Source organism: Balaenoptera musculus, chromosome 10, assembly GCF_009873245.2.
Source record: "Balaenoptera musculus isolate JJ_BM4_2016_0621 chromosome 10, mBalMus1.pri.v3, whole genome shotgun sequence".
NCBI classification, from domain to species: domain Eukaryota; kingdom Metazoa; phylum Chordata; class Mammalia; order Artiodactyla; family Balaenopteridae; genus Balaenoptera; species Balaenoptera musculus.
The window spans coordinates 12,322,824-12,344,041 of NC_045794.1; the positions used below are offsets into that span (position 1 = coordinate 12,322,824).

Consider the following 21,218-nt stretch of genomic DNA (forward strand, 5'->3'; position numbering starts at 1 on the left):
ACTTTTGTCAGTGGTTCTATGTTTTAACAGGTCTGGATTTGTATGCATATGTCTAAGGAAGATGCTGGCGTTGGTGACTGTGAATTTCACTTCCTTAGTGTTTGACCTAAGGTAGCATCCAGGTATCACACTAGGCCTCCTTAGGAGCGTGCTGTTAATGGGCACTGGCTGAGCTTCATTCCCCAAGTATAGTATGAGAGAATGAAAGAGACTATGTTTCTAGAAGAGGACATTTTAAAAACAATTTTACTCTGCTTTCATTTTCCCTACCCTTGTCTAAATGGACTGAAAATGAATTACAGCTAAGTTACCTACTTGGTCCTTTAAGATGTAATTACCTAAACTTGTAGTTTTATGAATTTTTGATATTTTTTCTTACTTCCAAATCCTTTATCCGTTTTCTTTCTCTTAATCCCTTCTCTCTGCTTCCCTTCCATTTTCTTCCTGAAGAATGATACATGTGGCTCTCCAAACTCTTTTAATTACTAACTTACCATCACCTTTCATGTCTCCATCTTTTGGTTCCATGCTATTCCTTTTGCCTAGATATTTTCACCATCTTTCTTTCCTGGATAACTTGTACATACAGTTGGCCCTTGCACAACATAGATTTGAATGGCATGGGTCCACTTCTATGTGGATTTTTCTTTTCAACAAACATATTGGAAAGATTTTTGGAGATTTGTGATAATATGAAAAAACCTGCAGACAAAACTCATAGCCTAGAAATATCGAAATAATTAAGAAAAAGGTATGTCATGAATGCGTAAAACATGTAGATACTAGTCTATCTTTACATAGGCATAAGGTGAGTGATATTTAATATAAAATTAATAATGTGTTAGTTTTCTTACCATTTTATAACATTGTTTTCAAAAAATTACATTACAGTACAGTATACTGCTCTCTCGTAATTGAAGAAACTACCTGTCAGCCTATCGTCATGGGTAAGTGTTTTTTTAAAAAATGTAAATGTTCCCAATACTGTATTATGAATATGACTGTAATACTGTATGCCATACTATTATAACTATTCATTCATTAGTGTATAGGCTAGGCTATCGTGAAGCAATCATTTTGATTACACTAGGCTACCATAAAGCATTCTTATTGAAGCTTCCTCGTTATCAATGCATGAAATAGATATGAATTTCTTTTTCACATGGTCTTTCCATTTTTGACATTTAGTGTTAGTAATACGTATAACATCTACAGTGTTTTGTATCATATAAGACAATATTGCTGTAGGTACTGACAGATGATTCATCTTGTAAACCGATGATGTAAACTTGTGGTATTGATAGCTACAGTACAGTATTGTAAAAGTATTTTCTCTTCCTTATGATTTTCTTATTAACAGTTTCTTTTCTCTAGCTTACTTTATGTAAGAATACAGTATATAATGCATATAACATACAAAATATGTGTCAGCCGACTGTTTATGTTATTGGTAAGGCTTCTGGTCAACAGTAGGCTATTAGCAGTTAAGTTTTGGAGGGAGTCAAAAATTCCACACAGATTTTCAACTGCGTGGAGAGTCGGCGCCCCTAATCCCCCCCATTGTTCAAGGGTCAACTGTATTCTTCAAGGTTCAGCTCAGAAACCATCAAATGGACTAACGTGTCAAGTTACATGCCCAGTTTATCTGTAAGTATTTGTTCATGAATGAATGAAAGCATAAATGAAACAAGTCTTCCCTAAATTTCCTCCTTCCTGTGTTTTCATCCCCACAGCTCAAGAACAAGAGCCATATCTCAGCCTACTAATATACCATAGTGGATCATAGTATGGGCTCTACTGTCTGACTTTGCCTCTCTGGGTTCAAATCCCGGCTCTGCCCACTAAATAGCTGTGCAAACTTGTTTTCCCTTGTGGCTCAGTATCTTCATCCTTACAACTGTGATCATAATACTGTCTCTTGCATAGGGGTATTGTGAGAATATGATGAGATAATACATAAGGCGCCTAAAATAGCACCTAAGCGCTCTAAAAATGTAGTTATTATTATATTCAAGTGGTTCCAATTACCCGACCCACCTCCTCAGGACCTTCACGAGAACAGACCTGTTCAGGTGCTTCTTTTCTATATCCCATTCACTGATTCGTCAGCTCTGCAATCCAACAATCTCTTGAAGTCTCTCCTAAAACTACAAACTTTTTATATTATCACAAGAAAGACTGCCTGAATGTGACCGAATGTGAAAAATTTGCTTTTTATTATATTCACATAAAATAGTCAGTTACACTGAGTTGTCCAAATGCGTTGGTGAATTAAAGCCTCCAACTCTTACAAATTTTTATACATATATCTATGCATTTATAAATACACACATATGTAAAAGATATATATTTTCTTCCAAAATAAAGTGCCCAAATCTTGATATATGGGGGCATAATAGGGAAAAAAGAATCGTAAAGCTTTATCAGTTATAGACTGTACTTTTGCAATATAAGAATCTGTTTTATATGCATTTATTCGGGTATAGTGAACTCTATAATCACTCATTCTTTTCTGAATTCTCCTAAGTGGATTAATTTATCTGAAATATTAGAAGCCACGTAGCCAACTTAATGAATCAAAGGATGATTCTTACTGTGCCTGCCACAAAGCCTGGGATCCCCAACGGAAGGGTAGTTAAGCCTCATTCTTAATTTTCCTGTTGTTTTGAATGTTGTCTTTCTTCTAAGATGATAAGCAGAGAGAGAAATGAACCAGACACCTCTAATTCCAAATCCTCTATTAGCATTCAATAAAGTCAGGGCTTGGTGAAAAGATTCCTTTCGTCTTTACGTTGCCCTGGGCTTGGTGAAAAATGGTCCAGGAGGACTTGAATTGAGGGGTCCTGCTGCCTTTGTTATAATTAAATCTTGTTGGAGCCACAGAAGAATTAGGGTGCAATGATCAATAGATCAAGGAGAGAACCAACTCAAATTGAAATGAAACTCTCTATGACAATGGAAAACTTTGTGAGAGCATGTTTGAATTTAAGAACAAAACAAGGGTTAAAGAAAAACTAGATGATTTAAGATAATTCAGAAAAATCCTCACTTCAAATAGAAACTAAGGCTCTATTCCCTGGTCCAACATCTTAGGTACTCTTCCTGTGTTCTCACTGTATTTTCTATTATCTTAGACTTTTAGGGTGATCATTTGTAGACTTTGACAAGGAATGGAATTTAAAAATGCCTTTGAAAAGACTTCCACCTATCGAAGCAAGGTGAAGATGCCTAAAAATAGCTTAATATGAACACAGCCTTTGCAGAATCTGGTGATTACATGTTCAAACTGCAATAGAGCATATTTTATTCAAGCAGGCAAAAGATAGATTGTCAGCACTGAAATTGCATTAAAACACTCTGTAACTTCCCAACATATGGGAGGCTGGGACCAGTGGGAAGCCCAGATGTTTCCCAGAGTCAGAACAAGGAATGGAGTATTTTCTTTTATTTGGGGGGAGAAAAAGGGAAAAAGGGCAAGAAAGTGTTTCCAATTACCCAACCCACCTGAGCAGGGCCTTCACAAGAACAGAGCTGCCTAACTGCTGATTTTGGTGAGCATCTTGTTAATGGCTTGCTTGACGTGCGTGGTGGAGCTGCGTCGCCTCGTCTTGCCCTGGACCATCCTCCGGCGACGTACCTCTCTACACAGCTCGTAGAATATCTCAGTGATGTTCCCTTCCCCGGTACAGGCAGAACACTCATAAAAAGCACATGCCAATTCTGTGGCCAGCTTCTCCCCTTCTTCTGTACTAACCTGTCTGGAGTGGTCTAAGTCAGCTTTGTTTCCAACCAAGATGAGAGTCACATTCTTGGGCTTTTTGATCTCATCCAGGATGTTCTTAAGTGGCAGCACTTCCTCAAAACTTCCTCGGTCAGTAACGTCATAGACCAGCACAAAGCCTTCCCCCCATCGCATGTGTCCTTCCCTCTGAATGGTGTCTTCCTGTTGGCAAGGAAAATACGGCAGTCGGGAGACCTGGAAGTAATTGCCATGTATAGATGCTGCAAATGCTAACGGTGATCCCTTAATGACTATTCCTTATATTCAGTGTCATTAAAATTTCTTGGTAGTCTGCCTGAACAAGCTGACCTTCCCAATCAGTTTGGAGTAGAAGCATTACTTAGGGAACTAAACATTTTCTAACTGCATAGAACCTAACTTTTGGCTTCTAATTTTTTCTTGTCACATCATTAAGTGTGTAATCCCAAGAACTATAAAGACATTATACTCTTAGTTGAGCATATTGCCTCTGAGACTTTTCATCACAAATAAAGAATTGACCAATAGGTAACAGACAAGTAGACCTTATCCCATCCTTTGAGATCAGAATTAGAGGCACGGCATAGTGGTTTTTGATTTTTTTTTTTTTTTTAAATTTTTCCTCTCTTCAGATTAGAGACAATTAGCCACCAGGACAGAAAAACAGTGAAAAATTGTATAGAGAGTCAAACTCAAAGCCAGGGGATTTTGGCTTCTTTTTCTATCTCAACACCCTCCAAATATTATGCAGTCCCAATAATGACAGAACATCATTAGCAGTGATTCTCAAAGTGGGTGATCCCTCCTTCCTAAGAAGGTAGCATGTGTGATTTGAAAATGCATTGCCTTTATAGGCTCAAATGACTTCTGCAGGCAAGTATTTCCCTGCTGCCTCTCTTTAGAATCAGTGCTGGAAGGTGAGAGCATATATAGGGAGCAGGTAGTGATGAGAAGGAAAACTGTATAATTAGCTGCAAGTATATTTCTTGGATTAAATACTTTAATTCAAGTCTTCTTGGGATCCCAAGTAACTGAAAAGCACCATGAAATCCTTCAGCTACCTAACTCTCATTCTTAGTGGTCATGCCTAATCTTGGGAACCAAACCTACCTATGAACTTGTTTATAATTTCAGAACGACTGGCTACAAAAAAAATTTATATTAGTTTCATTTTAAAATAAGTTACTATTGTTCAATGATGTGGCTCAAATTTTCAATCGGATGTGGTGAGGTCTGAAAAGAATATTACAGAAGCGATTCTTAAAATAAAGTATTCCAAAAAAAGATTCTAAGGTCATATAAGTTTAGAATATAATATATAGTAAATTTCTTAAAGATTCACCTTATACATAAGCATATTAAGGCTCTGAGAACTTCTCCAGTAATGATATCTGTTTAACTTTATCACAGCATTCCAATGGGAGTTTTGGGAGATCTCCCCAACTCCCCAAAATATAGGTGCGCAATTCTATTCCAGATGACATTATGTGAACGCTATGATATTTTCAAAACCCCTTTGGAGTACTGGGTAATTTACATAAGGATGCATATGCAAATAAGTTAATACTGTTGCAAATAAGTTAATATTGTATATAAAATTACTAGATAATTAAATTAAAAAGTCTTTAGGCATCATTAGTTAATTATAGGAAAGTATCTTAATTTTGTTCATATTATGCACATCTCATTTTTATTTGATCCAGAAAAGATTTTAGCTTATTCCTCATTCACCTGGCCAGCAGTATCTAGTATCTCCATGGTGACAACTTCATCATCAATGGTTGCTTGGTGTCGGTAGGTTGATTCTGAGGGAAGGAGCAAAAAAGAAGGTGAAAAGGTAAATAAGTGCATGATTTAATTTGATGCTTAGGATTACAAATTAGTCACAGGAGTATGTCTGTTTTTATAGCGTAAGGGAATGTGCATCCTAGGAAGTCTTTGCCTCTTATTTTATTCTCCTATGAGGCCAGCTTCCTGATGCTCTCTTCCTTCTAGAATGAGGCCTCTACATCCTAAAATGAGAAAGTGATTCCTACAAGTGCATTCTACCTTGATACTCCTAAAAATCCAGTTTCTGGAATCATGTTAATTCCTGTTCCTGACAAGATGGCATATAGACAGAAGCTGTTCGTTTCTATCTAGACCTCAACCCTAGGAAGGTAATAAACATCAGAGGGAAGTGGGTGGCTAACTGTGTAAAAAATGACTGTGTAAAGCTATGAGGGACCCTTGGGGCAGCAGAAGGTGGTTGGACCTCAGTGACTGGGGGTTGGTGAGGAACAGTTACCCAACATAGAGGAGGGCTGGGCAGCATGGAGGGGAGAGGGAACAAAGCAGAGTTCATGTTGCCTCTTCAAGGTAGAAAAATGGCAGCAGTTCAATACCAGCCGGAGGCTGGTAGGATAATATCAGCGTAGTCCCCAAGCTCTGCTGGAGTCAGGAGAAGTTAGCAGGGGCAAGAGCACTAGGTGACTGAGTGTGCCCCTGAACATGAAATGGAAACCAGAAGTTAAAATGGTGCTGCTCTGTATGAAAACTAGAACAACTGTCATAAAGCACTCAATAAATGATTAAGTTGATGAAATTCAGGTTGAAGAACTCTCCCAGAAAGCACTAGTAAATGATAAGAAGGAAAATTTGAAAGTAAAATATAAGAGATATGGATAATAGAAATAGACATGTTATTTTCTACTATAAAATGAGCCTCAAAGAGAGAATAAAATACATAGAAGGATGGAAAATATTTGAGGTTGTAGTGACTGAGAATTTCCCAGGATGAGAGGCATTGAACAACTTCATATCAAAAGGACTGACAGTATAGAATGGATAAACAACAAGGTCCTACTGTATAGCACAGGGAACTATATTCAATATCCTGTGATAAACCATAATGGAAAAGAATATGAAAAAGCATGTATATATGTATAACTGAATCACTTCACTGGACAGCAGAAATTAACACAATATTGTAAACCAACTATACTTCAATAAAATAAATTTTAAAAAAGAACTAACGGGACACACAAGGAAAAAAGTCCCATGTCTCAACCTGTTACAACAAAATGTAAGGATATCAGTGACAAAGAGGAAAAGTTTAAAGGATCTAGAGGAAAAAATCACATCACCTACAAAAGCATGTGATTCAGATTGAGCCTGGGCTTCTCATCAGCAAAACTGAATTCAAGATCCTAATGGAGTCAACCAAAGCAATGAAACTGCACCAAAAGCAATCCAGAATTACAGTTCTAGATAACAACAATATATCAGTTTGGAGGTGGGGGAAGAGACCAGAGGCAGGTTTGAGTGAGCTAATGTACTTGTCTTACTCCAAATGATGACATGATAAAAAGGAAGAACTGAAAAAAGTGAGCAAATTATTCAACTCAACTGTTAGAAGAGGAAAACAGACTAAATCCAAGAAGATATGAGGAAAGAAGTAAAAGAGAAAACAGTAGAAAAAATTAGATAAGGTTAACAAAACCAAAGCATGGTGCTTGAAAAATTAAAAAAAAAAAAAGGTGGGTGGAGGAAAGGTAAAAATCTGGCAATACTGACTAATAAGAGAGAAGGTGCGATCAAACAAAATTTAGCATAAAAAGGGGAAATGATTACACATTCTGGTGAAATAGTAATAAAAATAAAATAATATTATGAACTGTATACCAAACAAATTTCAAACACTTGATAAATTCTGTGAGAGAAAAAAATACACAGATTGGTGCAATGAGAAATAGAACACAAGTAGATCAATAGTGGGTAAATAAATTTAAATGCTGATTGTAGATTTCTCTTTATCATAATGAAATAACTACACTCAATTGGCTTTATAGGAGATTGCTATTAAACATTAAACAAGCTGTTCTAGGAAAAAAAAAAAAAGAATAGCTACCCATTACACGAACTCCAACAATAAGTATTGCAAAAGTAATATGAAGAGAAAAGAGAAAAAAATTGTAGGCTAATTTTATTCTTAAACATAGATTCAAAAATTCTAAATAAAATATTACCCAGTTGAATCCAACAGTGTAATAAGAAAAGTACATCATTAACTAGTAGAGTTTATTTCAGTAATGCAAAGTGTTTATAACTATTAGTGCAATTAACACGTTAAAGGACTAAAGAAAAAAAAACCACATGATTACCTCTATAGGTAGATCTACAGCATGATAAAATGTATACAAACTTAAAGTATATGCATATATAGAAAAATACTTTTTTCAAAAAACATGTAATAGCTAGCACATACTGCTTATCATTTGAACACGAATGGTTCTAAATGCTTTACTTATGTTAACTCATTTATTCCGTACAAATATTTCATGCAGTATGTATTACTATCAGATCCATTTTATGTGAAGAAACTGAGGCACAACAACATTTAATAAGTTGCTGAAGGTCACACAGGTGTTAAGTGGTAAATGGTACAGTTGAGACTGGAACCCAGAAGACTGGCTTTAGGAATTTAGGCTTTGAACCACTGTGCTAAGTAGCAACCATATTAGATTATGTACCTATGGGAAAGAGGAGGGCAATGATATCAGAAGAGGGGATGCAGGAAAAATAAAGTGAAATAATATAAAGGCTTCACATACACATGACATGGTGCCAGGAAAACAGCAGCATGATTAACTTAAGTATTAACTCAATGAACTCAATTATTTGCACTTCAAGTACCCAAATCACTAACCAAGCAACTAACTAAAACCTAGAAGTTTCTTTCTCATCAGGGTAGCCAGTAAACCAGTGTTTTTATTTCATTTCCTCTCTATCTGTCTCATGTTTCTGACTTTCATTTTTTCAGCTCATCAACTATTTTACAGTTCTTTTCTGACCACAGTTTTAAGTAACTTTGTTGTAAATCAAATCTCCTACTCAAAATAGAAACCACAGAAAGGGAACTTAACTAAGCAGCATAAGCTAGCCAAGCTAGCCTTCGACCTGCCATCAGTCGTGTGTAATGATCATTGCCATAGGCACGGCCCATTGCGAATGTATTTTCCGAAAAATAAAATTTTAAAATGAAGTTTTGTTTGTTTTGTTTTTTTTAAACTCCACATATAAATGATAATCTGGCAATGGACATTTAGGGTGCTTCTATATTTTGGCTATTGTAAATAAATGTACAGTACAGGGAATATAGCCAATAGCTTATAATAACTTTATATAGTGTGTAATCTATAAAAAATTGAATCACGACGTTGTACACCTGAAACTAATATACTATTGTAAATCACTAGTCCTCCATCTTAAAAAATGAAAATGGGATTATGTTCAATAGATTTTAACAAGTGTATTTTACGTTACAGTCCTTTTCCTATAATACGTAATCCTTATGTGTTATGTACAATGATTCTCAATTCTAGATCATTCCATCCCCCTACTCTTCTATGTTAAATGGGAGATTATTGTTTTGTCTAATTGAATGCTCTAAAATACCATTTACAGTGACTACTCATCTAGAAGTTTTCTCTCAGTTATTTCCTTTTCATCTTCAGTGCTCCAGCCTGAAGAGGAGAGGCCAGAGGGCAGCACACAGCTAGGATATATGCGCTTTTTGTTTCTCTCTCCACTGTTCTGCAGTGACCTTTGCGCTGCCTTCCCTTTGAAAGGTCTGGCATCAGCCCTGGAGCCTGGAAAACAGAGTTCTGGGCTCTAGCCCATCTCTTTGCACCAAAAGTTGTCTGACAGACAGGGACATTTTTCTCAGTTGCCCCCATGATAAATAGGATATGTATTTCAACCACAGAAGGTCACAGTAGGGGGGGAATAAAATATAGTGAAAATGGTATGAAGTTGTGTGATCTTTGGCTGTTTGTTAACCGAAACGGAAATGTTGAAAGGCAGGAAATGAGGGAATGCTAGCCACAGACAGAGCAGCGGGTGACAGCAGTGATTTCATTTAAGCTGAACACTGGTTTCATGCCATTTGAAGCATTTTTTTCTTTAAGCCCCTTCTCTCTCTCATTAGGAACCCATGTCTACATGTAAAACAGTGGGAACATTGCTTACAGAGGCAAAACGTTGTACATCCATGTGCTAGAATTATCCGAAGATAATTCTAAAAAATGTACTAAGTATTTTGGAGTGAAACTCTACTATTCATTCTAAAACATAAGAATAAATGTGTATGTGTTTGGAGGGTGGAAACACTTTTCTTTTTTTCATACTAACAGAGAATGATAATTTTTAGTCTTTTTTCTTGAATGGTAGGGAGAATGAATGTTTAAGAGATACTTTGAAATGAACCAAATATTGTATACTGTAAGGTCAATATTAGTTTCAAGATGGAATTAGGCATATTAAATATATATATATTAAACATATATCTGAAGTTCACTGTATATGAGACATACATGATTTATAACCTATATTCATTACCATTTTGTAAACAGAAGTATATTTTGTATACTAAAAGAAACTGATGCTCAAAGGGATGTTTTGTCTGATTAATCCTTTCACTAATTTAGCTCTTCTGCAAATTACAACATATTAATATGGACATTTGGCTAGTACAGTAACAATGACAGTTAGTTACGTTGATTTATGCTATAGTGGGAATTGTACTAACTGGAGCTCTACTGCTGGTCTTACCACAAACTAGCCATGTAATCTTGGATAAATTTACTTCTTTGGACTTGTTTCCTTATTTGCCAAATGACGATCTCAAAGTTCCTTGCTGTGCCAATATTAAATAGTTCTGTGAGTTGTCTGAGCACCTCTGCTTTAGTATCCAGTGGAGAGCATTTGTTCTGGGTGTGTCTCTCTCCTAGAATGAGCCTTTCCAAGCAGAGGGAATTGTAATGCAGGCAGGAAGAACCAATCTCGAAATCAAGTGTCAGTGTGTCCAATATGTCTCCCACTTCCTACCTCACTCTTGTCTGAGCCTTTACTAACCAAGTAGAGACACCATAATCCATTCAAACACAGAGTAGGGTGCCTCCTAGGTAGTAGCAGTCTCTCTCTCTCTCTCTCTCCAACTGCCCCCAACAAGCAGAAGTACACGTACACACACAACTGTACACGATCTAAGCCTTTGTCTGTGTTCTCTACCATGATCAGCATTTTCTGAAGGTAATATGACTCTCAGAGGTAGAGATTCAGTTCTTTTTTTGGAATCTAACCAGAACACAGAAGCTGTCCTGCACCCAGAACACTGCTGACACCTCCGTCAATCAGGGGTTTTTCCTGGTTAGGTGGTCCAAGTCCCAAATCCTATAGCCTTCAGTGGTGGTTTTTGAATGCAATTCACAGACCAGCTCTGGCCTCTGACAAAGATCTCACTGGTCCATGGCGAAATGAGAAAAATTTAAGGAAAACTAAAATTGTCCAATGTAAGGGATTGAACTTTTTTCTTAGATTATATCCTTCAAAACACTTGGAGGCTAATAATATTTCCTTCTTTTATAAGTGCCACCAGAATGTGAGTTTAATTCTCCCTCACGCTCTGAGCCTCCATCCCTAATTGGAATTCCTGTGATAGTTCTTCTCCTTAAAGAAAAAAGTCTAAATTTTGGGAATCACTTGCTATTATAGTAGCAAGCATTTTCTTTATAGAATTATCTCAGAGCAATAGATATTCCCGTGTTGTTAACATGTTGAATGGTGTTCATAGTCTTCAGCTTCTCATGGAGCAATAATTCTGTTACAGGTTGAAAAACGGCCCCATGTTTTTGAGGAAGGCTGTGCATTCAGAATTCAAAACTGTTTTTTGCAAATATGCCATCTTACTTTCTAAGGTAGCTTTCCCTTTGGGTGGTGGTTTTGAAACTCTATAATAAGAGTATGAAGTTACATACAGGAAATGCTTGGTTCATCTTGAATCAGATGGATTGGAAACTCCTGTAGGCTAGAACATTAGTGACTTCTAGTACATGAATGTACACCCCCCCACACACACACACATACAGTTTCCACGGTGACTGAATGAAAGCCTTACCTGGGAGTGAGTCATCTATCTGATACTCCTGAAATCACTCTTGTTGCCTAGCAGCTGCAATCCTTTTGCAGCAGCACGGTACAAGGTCACTCAATAAAATTTCATTATTCTTAGCGAAGGAAGCCTGAGTTACAGATAACTGATGCAGGAGATTTCTATTAATAGCTGTCGTTTTTCAGAAGGAATAAAACCAGAGGGAAAATGGTTCACCCAAGACTAATTAAAAAGTAACATTAGTTACTAGAACATATTCAGAGAGAGCTCAAAATTTTATGAGATCATTTTTTAGAAGCTTCATCTTTCATTGAGACGTACTGGTACAGCTAAGTAAAATTAGTATTTTTCTATTTAACTCCCATAAATTATTAAGATTCTCAGGGACTATAATCTTTATAAAACTTAGATAAGTAATAAAAATATAAGAGGAGAGTAAGCATTTACTTAGGTGGGGCAAACAATAGATAATGAATGATTTTTTCAAACCAAGTGCATTTTTAGATCCACATATATCATCTTAAGATTAGATTGTGGCTATATTAAAACATGTCAAAAGTTACTGATGTTGAAAAACTTTTTATTTAAAAGCAAAAACAGAGATGATTAATGAATGTAGAGACATGCTGTTCTCTTAGATTAAAAGATTAAATATCTCAAAGCTGTGAATCTTCTCAAAGTAATTTATAGTTTTAATGCAATTCCAATAAAAATTATGTCATATTATGATAGAGTTTTAAAAATTGACCTGGAAGAATAAACTAGAGATAATAGCCAAGATAATTCTGTAAAAAAGTAAAGAAGGAAGGCTTTCTCTACTGGGTTTCAACATGTTCTCAGGAACATACAATTATCAAAAGAGTGTGGTACTGGCATTGGATGTGAAAAGCAAATCTAGAACTGCATCCTCACGTACATGATCCCATGTATGAAAAAAAGGCAGCATTGGAAGCAGTGGGGAAAGGTGGGGATTGTTTAATAAATAATAGGAAGACAGTTGGTCAACTATTTGGAAAAGATGTTGGGTCTTCACCTTTTACTTCTCACTAAAATAAATTCTATAGATTAAAAAGTTAAAGATTAGGGGCTTCCCTGGTGGTGCAGTGGTTGAGAATCTGCCTGCCAATACAGGGGACACGGGTTCGAGCCCTGGTCTGGGAAGATCCCACATGCCGTGGAGCGACTAGGCCCGTGAGCCACAATTGCTGAGCCTGCACGTCTGGAGCCTGTGCTCCACAACAAGAGAGGCCGTGATAGTGAGAGGCCCGCGCACCGCGATAAAGAGTGGCCCCCACTTGCCACAACTAGAGAAAGCCCTCGCACAGAAACGAAGACCCAACCAAGCCATAAATAAATAAATAAGTAAAATTTAAAGAAAAATAGTAGAAAAAATGTTAAAAAAAGAAAAGTTAAAGATTAGATAAAATATAAGATCACTCTCTATCCCCTTCCCTGTTCAGTTTCCCTTTGTAATGCTTATTACTATTTGACATGTATATATTTGTTTATTGATTCTTCTCTCTTCATTAGACTGTATGTTCAACCACAGCCCATGTTTTCTCCCTCTGCCTATTGATTTATCCTCAGCACCTAGAATCATCTGACACATGGGAGGCATTTAATACATACTTGTCAGATGAATGAGTGAAAGCAATGAAAGGAGGCACAAGGGGAAAGAAAGCCCCCTTCTAAACTGAATGTGTGTAACCTTGTAGTGATAAACATAAAAACAAAAACCAAACCAGGAATCACCTTGCCCCACTTCATCATTCTGAGTAAGGCCAGCTTGGTCTGGGACACTGTGGCTGGTAATGAAATGATGTTTGCCTCTCCCTCTTCATATGGATTTCAAAGACGTTGACCTTTACAAAACCAACTGAGGTCCCGAAGCATAACAAACAAAAACTCAAAGGCTTAATTCAGAGTCAAATCTTAGCTTAATTTGGAACCCATGGATTTTCAGTGTTATTTTGAAGATGAGAACTAAATAGATTATGTACGAATAAGTACTCTGCTTTGGACTATGAAAAATACATGTGACGAATACCTCATCCGTTAACACTACTGCTACTTTCAAGATCCACAGATATCAATTTTTGCTGCTTCTTTTTTATTTTTTAAATAGGCCTAAATCAGATTCATTGGAGAGAAGAGGGGGAGAAACATAGTTTATTTATACATTTTCCCAAAATGAGAATTCACAAGTTTAATATTACTGTTATCCTCTCCTCCCCATGCCATTCTCTCCCACACCCAATTAGCCACGACCGCTGCATCCTCTTTCTCCCACTAGAATGATGCTACGTTTACTGATGGAAGAGCATCAAGTTGTACCCATTTCCTTCTTGTCTCTGGTCTGACCTGATTTCATTCTACGCATTAAAATTCCACAGGGTTCTAAGCACAGATGGCATGCAACACACATCCGTCTTCTTACAGGGCTTCTTCGCATGATTTGATAAAGCACTTCCCAAATAGCTGCAAGATGCTTAAAATTGTTGCAACAGAAAATGTCATTCTCTCTTTTGGGTCAAAACTTTGATCGGAGAGAAGGATGAAACAAAATTTGACCTACCGAGGGTGGGATCATATTCCCAGATGAACCGTTTGGTCAGAAATCTCACTACAAGAGCTGTGGAAAAAAAGAACAACATTTCAATCAAATTTGTTAATTTCCTTATAGTTCTTACCCTCATCAGGAAAGAGAAATAGCCCATACAACTATATGTGTTTTATGTTTCCTGGGCATATAAACCCAATATAAACCCGATATATCGATTTATGTTTATTCAGATATTTTTAAAATTTCATATTGTGGCCTAAAAATTGGTGTGATGTTTTAATGGTTTGTTGTGCATTAATGAACATCTTAGATTTGTTCCTTTAGTCACAGAGTTAAAAACATCACAATGTGAAAATGCGCACATACACGGTTTTTAGCAAAACAATGAATTTAGCCATAAAGCATTACAATATGGGTGTCTAAAGTTTGAATACTGATAATGATTGATAAAGACCAGTTAAAATGTGATGATTTTTACTGTAATGAAAAGATATTTGTATTATCAAAAATATTCAAAATTACAGATTTTATTAGTGAATCATTAAAGCTTCTCAAAAGTAAGGTCAATGAAGTACTTACAGTCAGGATGAGGATCTGGAACTATGCTATTCACTTTACTTGCATGATCTCCTCGACCAGCACTTCACCCCTGAGAGGCAGGTACTAGGATTGACCCCATTTTTCAGATAAGGAAACTGAGGCTCTGAGAGGTTAACTCATTTAACTAAGCTCACCTAGCTAGTTAGTGGCTGAGTCAGGATGTGAATTCAAGAGGCTGTTTCCGAAGCCTGTAATTTCTCCATTGTCTAAAGTGAATTTAAGGCCAAGGCCATCTGGCTAATATTTAACTAGAAGGTGAGTCAGAAAAAGCGATGCTTGAGAGAGGTGGATTCTATTGTCCTTAAAAAACCGATGGGACACATGCTGAACATTTTCTTATTCTTGTATTATAGTTGAAAACAATGGTTTTTAATCTTTAAAAAAACTTTTTTTGGAGGAGAGTATCACAGACAGTTTAAAAATAGAATGTAAGCTTTGGACCCTTTCCCTGGAAAAATGTATATACACACAGTCTAGTATATAATTTCAGCAGGCTCACCAGCCCTTTGAATACCCTTGATGGTCTTCCTGGGATCCCACTGACCCTAACTAAAGAATCAATGTCTACTGTATTTTATCATTTAAAAATGTCTATTATGGTAGTTTTACTGAAATGCCCTGTATGTAGTAGTCTATAAAGATAATCCTTGGAGAAACAAGACTATTTAGTTGAAAGTCACTGTCAGTCTCTCCTTTGTCTGTTGCCTCTGTTAAGATCAACAGGGTATATACCCCCCCTACTGCAGTGGTTTATATGAGAGATCCCAGTGCAAATTGCAATGAAAACCTCATAAAACAGACTACAAGTAAACGTGGCTTGGCTGGAGACTGAAAGCAGCAATGTTCTTTCTAATTACAGAGTGTGAGGCTGGATTTGAGCCAAAATATTTGCAGTGCCTAAAGTAGCAAGGCCATTGACCCTATAATACTTCCCACAGTGAGTGTACTTGTGGTTTGATCTTCAACTTGCAGAGTCTGTCACTGTCCACTCTCTTGAGACTGTCTTTTTTTTTTTTCATGTAAGAAACTGTAAGCCCTAGACGGAGATATTCTTCTGTTTTTCAATTGTCAGTGTTAGTAAACATAACTGCTTGCAGTATTCAAAGAGTTTCACATTTTGTCAGAACATGGAGTTTTAACTCAAAATGTTGTGACCTAGAAAAATTCATTTATCTGACATCTTCAGGCCATGAGCTATTAAAATTAACAAAATTTTTTACATAACTGAAGTTTGAAGTACCCCAGTTCCCAGACCATTTAAATTTAATCATTTCTCAAAGAAATCTTTATAAAATGTTTTAGACAGGCCATTGCCTTTCAAAACCAAGCATACCGAGTAGAGCTAAATCACTCTTAAAACGTCTGGATCTTAGTTAAGAATCTTGATTAGTGCCCTGTGTAGTTATGTGGTGATACTTTTAGAAGCTGTAGAGTCGTTGAGGCAAAACAATTCTAAAGTGCTAGGGCTTTTGCATATTTTTAATTTTTGGTTATATAAATATATTTTTTCATATACACGCATATATAATTTTTTCCTCCCTGAAATACCATGGCTTTCTCTTTTTGCCACGGTTTCCGAGACTACCTCTAGTAACTTATCTATAAATGTACTTTGTTACTTTTATTATTCCAAAGATGGATAAGCCATATTAACAAGCTTGTTAGAATCAGATCAGATCATTGTCTAATATTGGAGTAAATTAATCCTGGGGTTTGGTTTTAAACAATTTGTTCCAAGAATATAAAAATGATTCTGGTGCACCTCTGAGTTATCATTTTGTTGTTGATAACGTCATTCCTGCTGACTCCTGGGTTTTGGGCTTAGTTTCAGATTGCCACCTTGCAATGGGCAGTGCTGCTCGGCTTAATCAATGAAATCAATCTACACATTTTTATATTCTTTTTAAAGGGATCTACATCTTTATGTCATGGTTATTTTAACAAAAGAATCACACATTAAAAAAAAAGTCAATCTACTTCAAATGCAGTAAAAATCATCAAAAGCCATTTTGAAAAATGGACATGTCATATATTCATTTTTTGAAAACATGTTTTCATCTCTCACAGATTATTCATGGAAAAGACAAATGCATTTTATATATTATTAAGTTTTCAATAATATAATGTAAAATTATTAGTCGAAAGAATGAAAATAATTTTACATCTTTGGAAATGATATCTGCTAAAGGCTCTATTGTTATTTAAATTGTCTGAGGCGTGTAAGTGACATTCACCATTTATTGATGTAATTACAAAACTTCACCAGTATTATTTCGTCCCTAGTTTTATTATAATTTTATTATGAAATATAATTTTCATATGGGATATATCTTACCAAGTCTCACCTCCTCCACCACGACTACTCTCATCACATGGTTTTACCTCTTAACGATAATACAATTGCTTTCTCAGTGGTGTCCCTATTTTAACTGCACCCCCCCAGTACTCCCTTAAACTACTCTCCACACAGCAGCTAATGATTCTGTTAAAACTTGAACCATCTCTCACATCTTTTCCCCAAACGCTCGCTGACCTCATCTCATTGAATAAGTATTTTTCGAGTAACTTCTCTGTGCCAGGTTCTGTTTTAGGTGTTTGTAATAATCCAGTAAACAATTGAGACAAAGATCTCTGAACTTACCAAGCTTATATTCTTCTAGGAGGAGACAGATAAAAAATACATAACCATAAAATAATTAATTAATTATTTAAATAATTTAATTAATTAAAAATAATTATTAATTAATTAATAATTAAAAAATAAACTACAATAATCTGTTAGAGGTGTTAAGTTCTATCAGATAAAATAGGAAGAGCAAGGTAAGGGGGATTCAGCATTGGGAAATGAGGGTGTGAGAGTTGTTATTTAAGATTGGGTGACCAGGGTAATTCTTGATGAGAAGGTGATAGAAGAAAGAGATGAGGGAAGATATGTGGGGGGAACAGTGCTTCAGGAAGAGGAAACAGCCAGTGCAAAGGCCCTACAGCAGGAATGTGTGCTTGATACGCTCAAGGAATATTAAGCAAGCCAGTATGGCTAAAGCAGAATGAGCAATAATAAGTATAGTAGTTGATTAGATTATTTCCTGTCTGTCATGATTATCAATGTAAGCTAGTTTCCAACAAAACAGAAAATTCACTAAGTAGAACTTAATTGAAAGAAATATTATTAAAAGTGACATCAAGATAATAAATAAATAGGATAAAATTCTGTTTATAATCAAGAGTTAGAAGGGAAAATTTCTATATTAAAATAGCCATACTATTTCTAAAGGTTAACAAGACTGGGCTAGTTTTTCAAAATAATTGCTGATGTCATTATCACGATGAGACAGACATCTGAAGTACCAGCTTTAATGCTTAGAATGATATTTTTAAATGAAAATTGATTGGATGTAATCTGTGCAATAAACCAACTTTTAGAAAGAAATGAACTTTTCAAGGTAAATGAAAGCTAACACACATGATATTCTTATACTTTAAAAAAATTTAAGAGATATACTCAAGAGAGATTCAGACAGAACTTTCCAAGGTTACTTTTTAGACTCATATTCTTAAAAAAAATCCTGTTACGTATGTCATTATTTTTCACTTATACAATCATGAAAAAGCTTGATTAACAATCTGTATAATACAACTGTGTTGTAAGATACTTAAGCATATGAGATCCCCTAAATATTTGTGATCATTGTCTTTTCTATAGGTCTCTTAAAGATGTATCCTTATTATTAAAAATCTAGTCTTTTTGTCTGAAAGGAACTTTTATCTCTTTACTGATGCATATTGAATGTGTTCTCAGTTAAAGCAGTTTCCAATTACCTGTCCTCTCCAAACTCTGGCTTTCTCATCTATAATATATGGATAGCAATATCACCTTGCGGCTCATAGTTGATTCTTTTGCTTCTTCTGGATCCTCATATACCTCTGCAACATGAATTTCAATCATTTCCCATAGCACCCCACCAGACTGATTGTACTCCTTACTAACATCACGCATATTCATCTCTTAATGCCTCTAATCACATTGTTACTGCTGCCTTGAAAGTCCTTATCTAACTAATAAAATCCTAATCATCCTTCAAAATCTAGTTCAAATATAACCTCCTTTATGAAACCTTTCCTTTCTTTCTGTATCGGTTAGCAATTGCCATGTAACAAATACAACCCAAAGCTCAGTAGCATACAACAATAAGCATTTATTATGGGAAAATTATCATGTGCTTATAGAGTCGTGGTCAATTGATTATCTTGGGAAAAAATCCAGCTGAAAGTGTTTAAAATAGTTAGGTCAGAATTTTTAGGATAGGAAAAGAATTTCTGCTTCAATTGAGAGTACTTCAAGGAACACTAATTTTACCTGCCCATTTTGACTAACTTTTGAACTTGCCTTTGATCTTGGTAACACACCCAGTGAAAACCCTTAATTTCATATTGTGCTAAGATGGTGCTCATTATCTCCTACATTCATATCATAATGAAAAGTTATTATGAATATGTATTAAGTGATGTATATGGTTTTTATTCTGTAACCTGCAGTACTTTCATACAAAATATATTTATTTTTAAATTGTAAGACCAGGTAACTTTTAAATACTTTTAAATGACCTTCCACAAGAGTCTATTAAATTTAGAGCAATTATTTCACGAAGAGTTTTAATTATTCTGTGAAAAACAAACAAAAACTTTTGTTATAGGAAAAGAAAGCAGATATGGATAATACTAGCATAATCAGAGTCCATTCTGGGTTGTAAGTATATTTACTGCCCGTTATCTGAATTATTTTTCCTATATTTTTACAACCAAACTTCTCAATGTTTAATACAAGTGTTAAAGCTTAAAAACCATGAAACAATATTATAATAAACTTACACGGTGTCCCAAATGTGAAACTTCTCAAAATTATGATGCATAGAAGATAGAATGTCTCTCTTTTCCTCTTCTTCCCGTTTCTACTTCATTACACTACTCACAGTGTAACTACTTGGCCAGCAAAAAATGTGAAACAATGGTATACATTACCAAGCTTAAATGGGTGGCCAAAGTCAACACTAAATTGCTTTCAGTTTGAATTTTATGAGTGATAGGGAAAATGTCACAATAAGTAAAATATTTGAAAAATAATGAAAAAGAGAAAGAGGAAAGAGTTTAATACCACTTGGGAATGGTTTCCTCACTTCACTAAGCACAACCTCCATTTAAACAATATCATAAAAATTATAATGGGAAAACAGTAAGAAAAAAATAGTGCAGTTTTGTCGGTATTGTTATCCACCTTCCTTCATTGAGTGTGTGCTATCAGGTCAGGTGCTGTGCTATATCTTTACATGTATATGTTTACTCTTCATTGCCCCATAGCATGGAATATATGCATGTGATTATGTATATGGATACACATATTATAGGTATGTGTGTACCTCAAGGAAGAAATTGAGGCTCAGATTATTTACATTTCTTCCTGAAATATGTGCCCACTCTTTTTTTTTTTTCTTTTTTAAATTGGTGAGTGACTATCCATTTATTTATTTTATTTATTATTTTTGCCTGTGTTGGGTCTTCGTTTCTGTGCAAGGGCTTTCTCTAGTTGCGGCAAGGGGGGGCCACTCTTCATCGCGGTGCACGGGCCTCTCACTATCGCGGCCTCTCTTGTTGCGGAGCACAGGCTCCAGACGCGCAGGCTCAGTAGTTGTGGCTCACGGGTCTAGTTGCTCCGCGGCATGTGGGATCTTCCCAGACCAGGGCTCGGACCCATGTCCCCTGCATTCGCAGGCAGATTCTCAACCACTGCGCCACCAGGGAAGCCCTGTGCCCACTCTTGTCTGACACCAGTGTGTCACCCTCTCTCATTTAGTGGAAGCCCCTCGTTTTACAGATGAGGAATTTGCCACTAGAAAGCTGACAAATCTTATTGGTATAGTCCTCTATTGTTACTAAACTCTTAATCTGAAAAATTTCAGGGAGAAAGTTGTATGTACTTTAGAAACAGGGTCTGTTTTGAAGAAAATATATTGTTTAGTCACCCAACACTGCTTTTGTGACCAAAAAAGGGATCAAAACCCTGGTGAAAATAAAGGCTTGAAATGTCTCTAGAAAAAAGTGAGTTTCTAGGCGCTTCTGAACATTCCTGGGCTTCTTTTCTTGCCTTCGTGTGGGGCACTGAGCCTACTCCTTTCATTCTGTAATGCATGGTGTACTAACACACAGAGAGAAAATGCAGTCCTCCTCATGGTATCGTTTGGCTTCATCGGACCGTGGTTTGCTGTATGTTTCTTCAAGGTTGCTTTCAAGGTTAATAATTATTATTTTAAATACAATGCAGAGATCCTTACTCATTTTGAGTGTCCCATAAATAATTTCAGGCTGATTTT

General features: G+C 36.0%; 1 protein-coding gene across 1 annotated transcript in view; it reads right to left on the reverse strand.

Annotated features, from left to right (window-relative positions):
* Nucleotides 1-3,280: 3,280 nt before the first annotated feature.
* The window catches only part of RERG (RAS like estrogen regulated growth inhibitor), a 107,489-nt gene continuing 89,551 nt past the window's right edge, over nucleotides 3,281-21,218 (reverse strand). The window contains exons 3-5 of the mRNA XM_036867479.1: nucleotides 14,266-14,322; nucleotides 5,492-5,565; nucleotides 3,281-3,943 (exon numbers count right to left, since the gene is read on the reverse strand). Coding sequence (XP_036723374.1) covers nucleotides 3,536-3,943; nucleotides 5,492-5,565; nucleotides 14,266-14,322 — 539 coding nt within the window. The 3' untranslated portion in view covers nucleotides 3,281-3,535. The remainder of the gene's footprint in view (nucleotides 3,944-5,491; nucleotides 5,566-14,265; nucleotides 14,323-21,218) is intronic.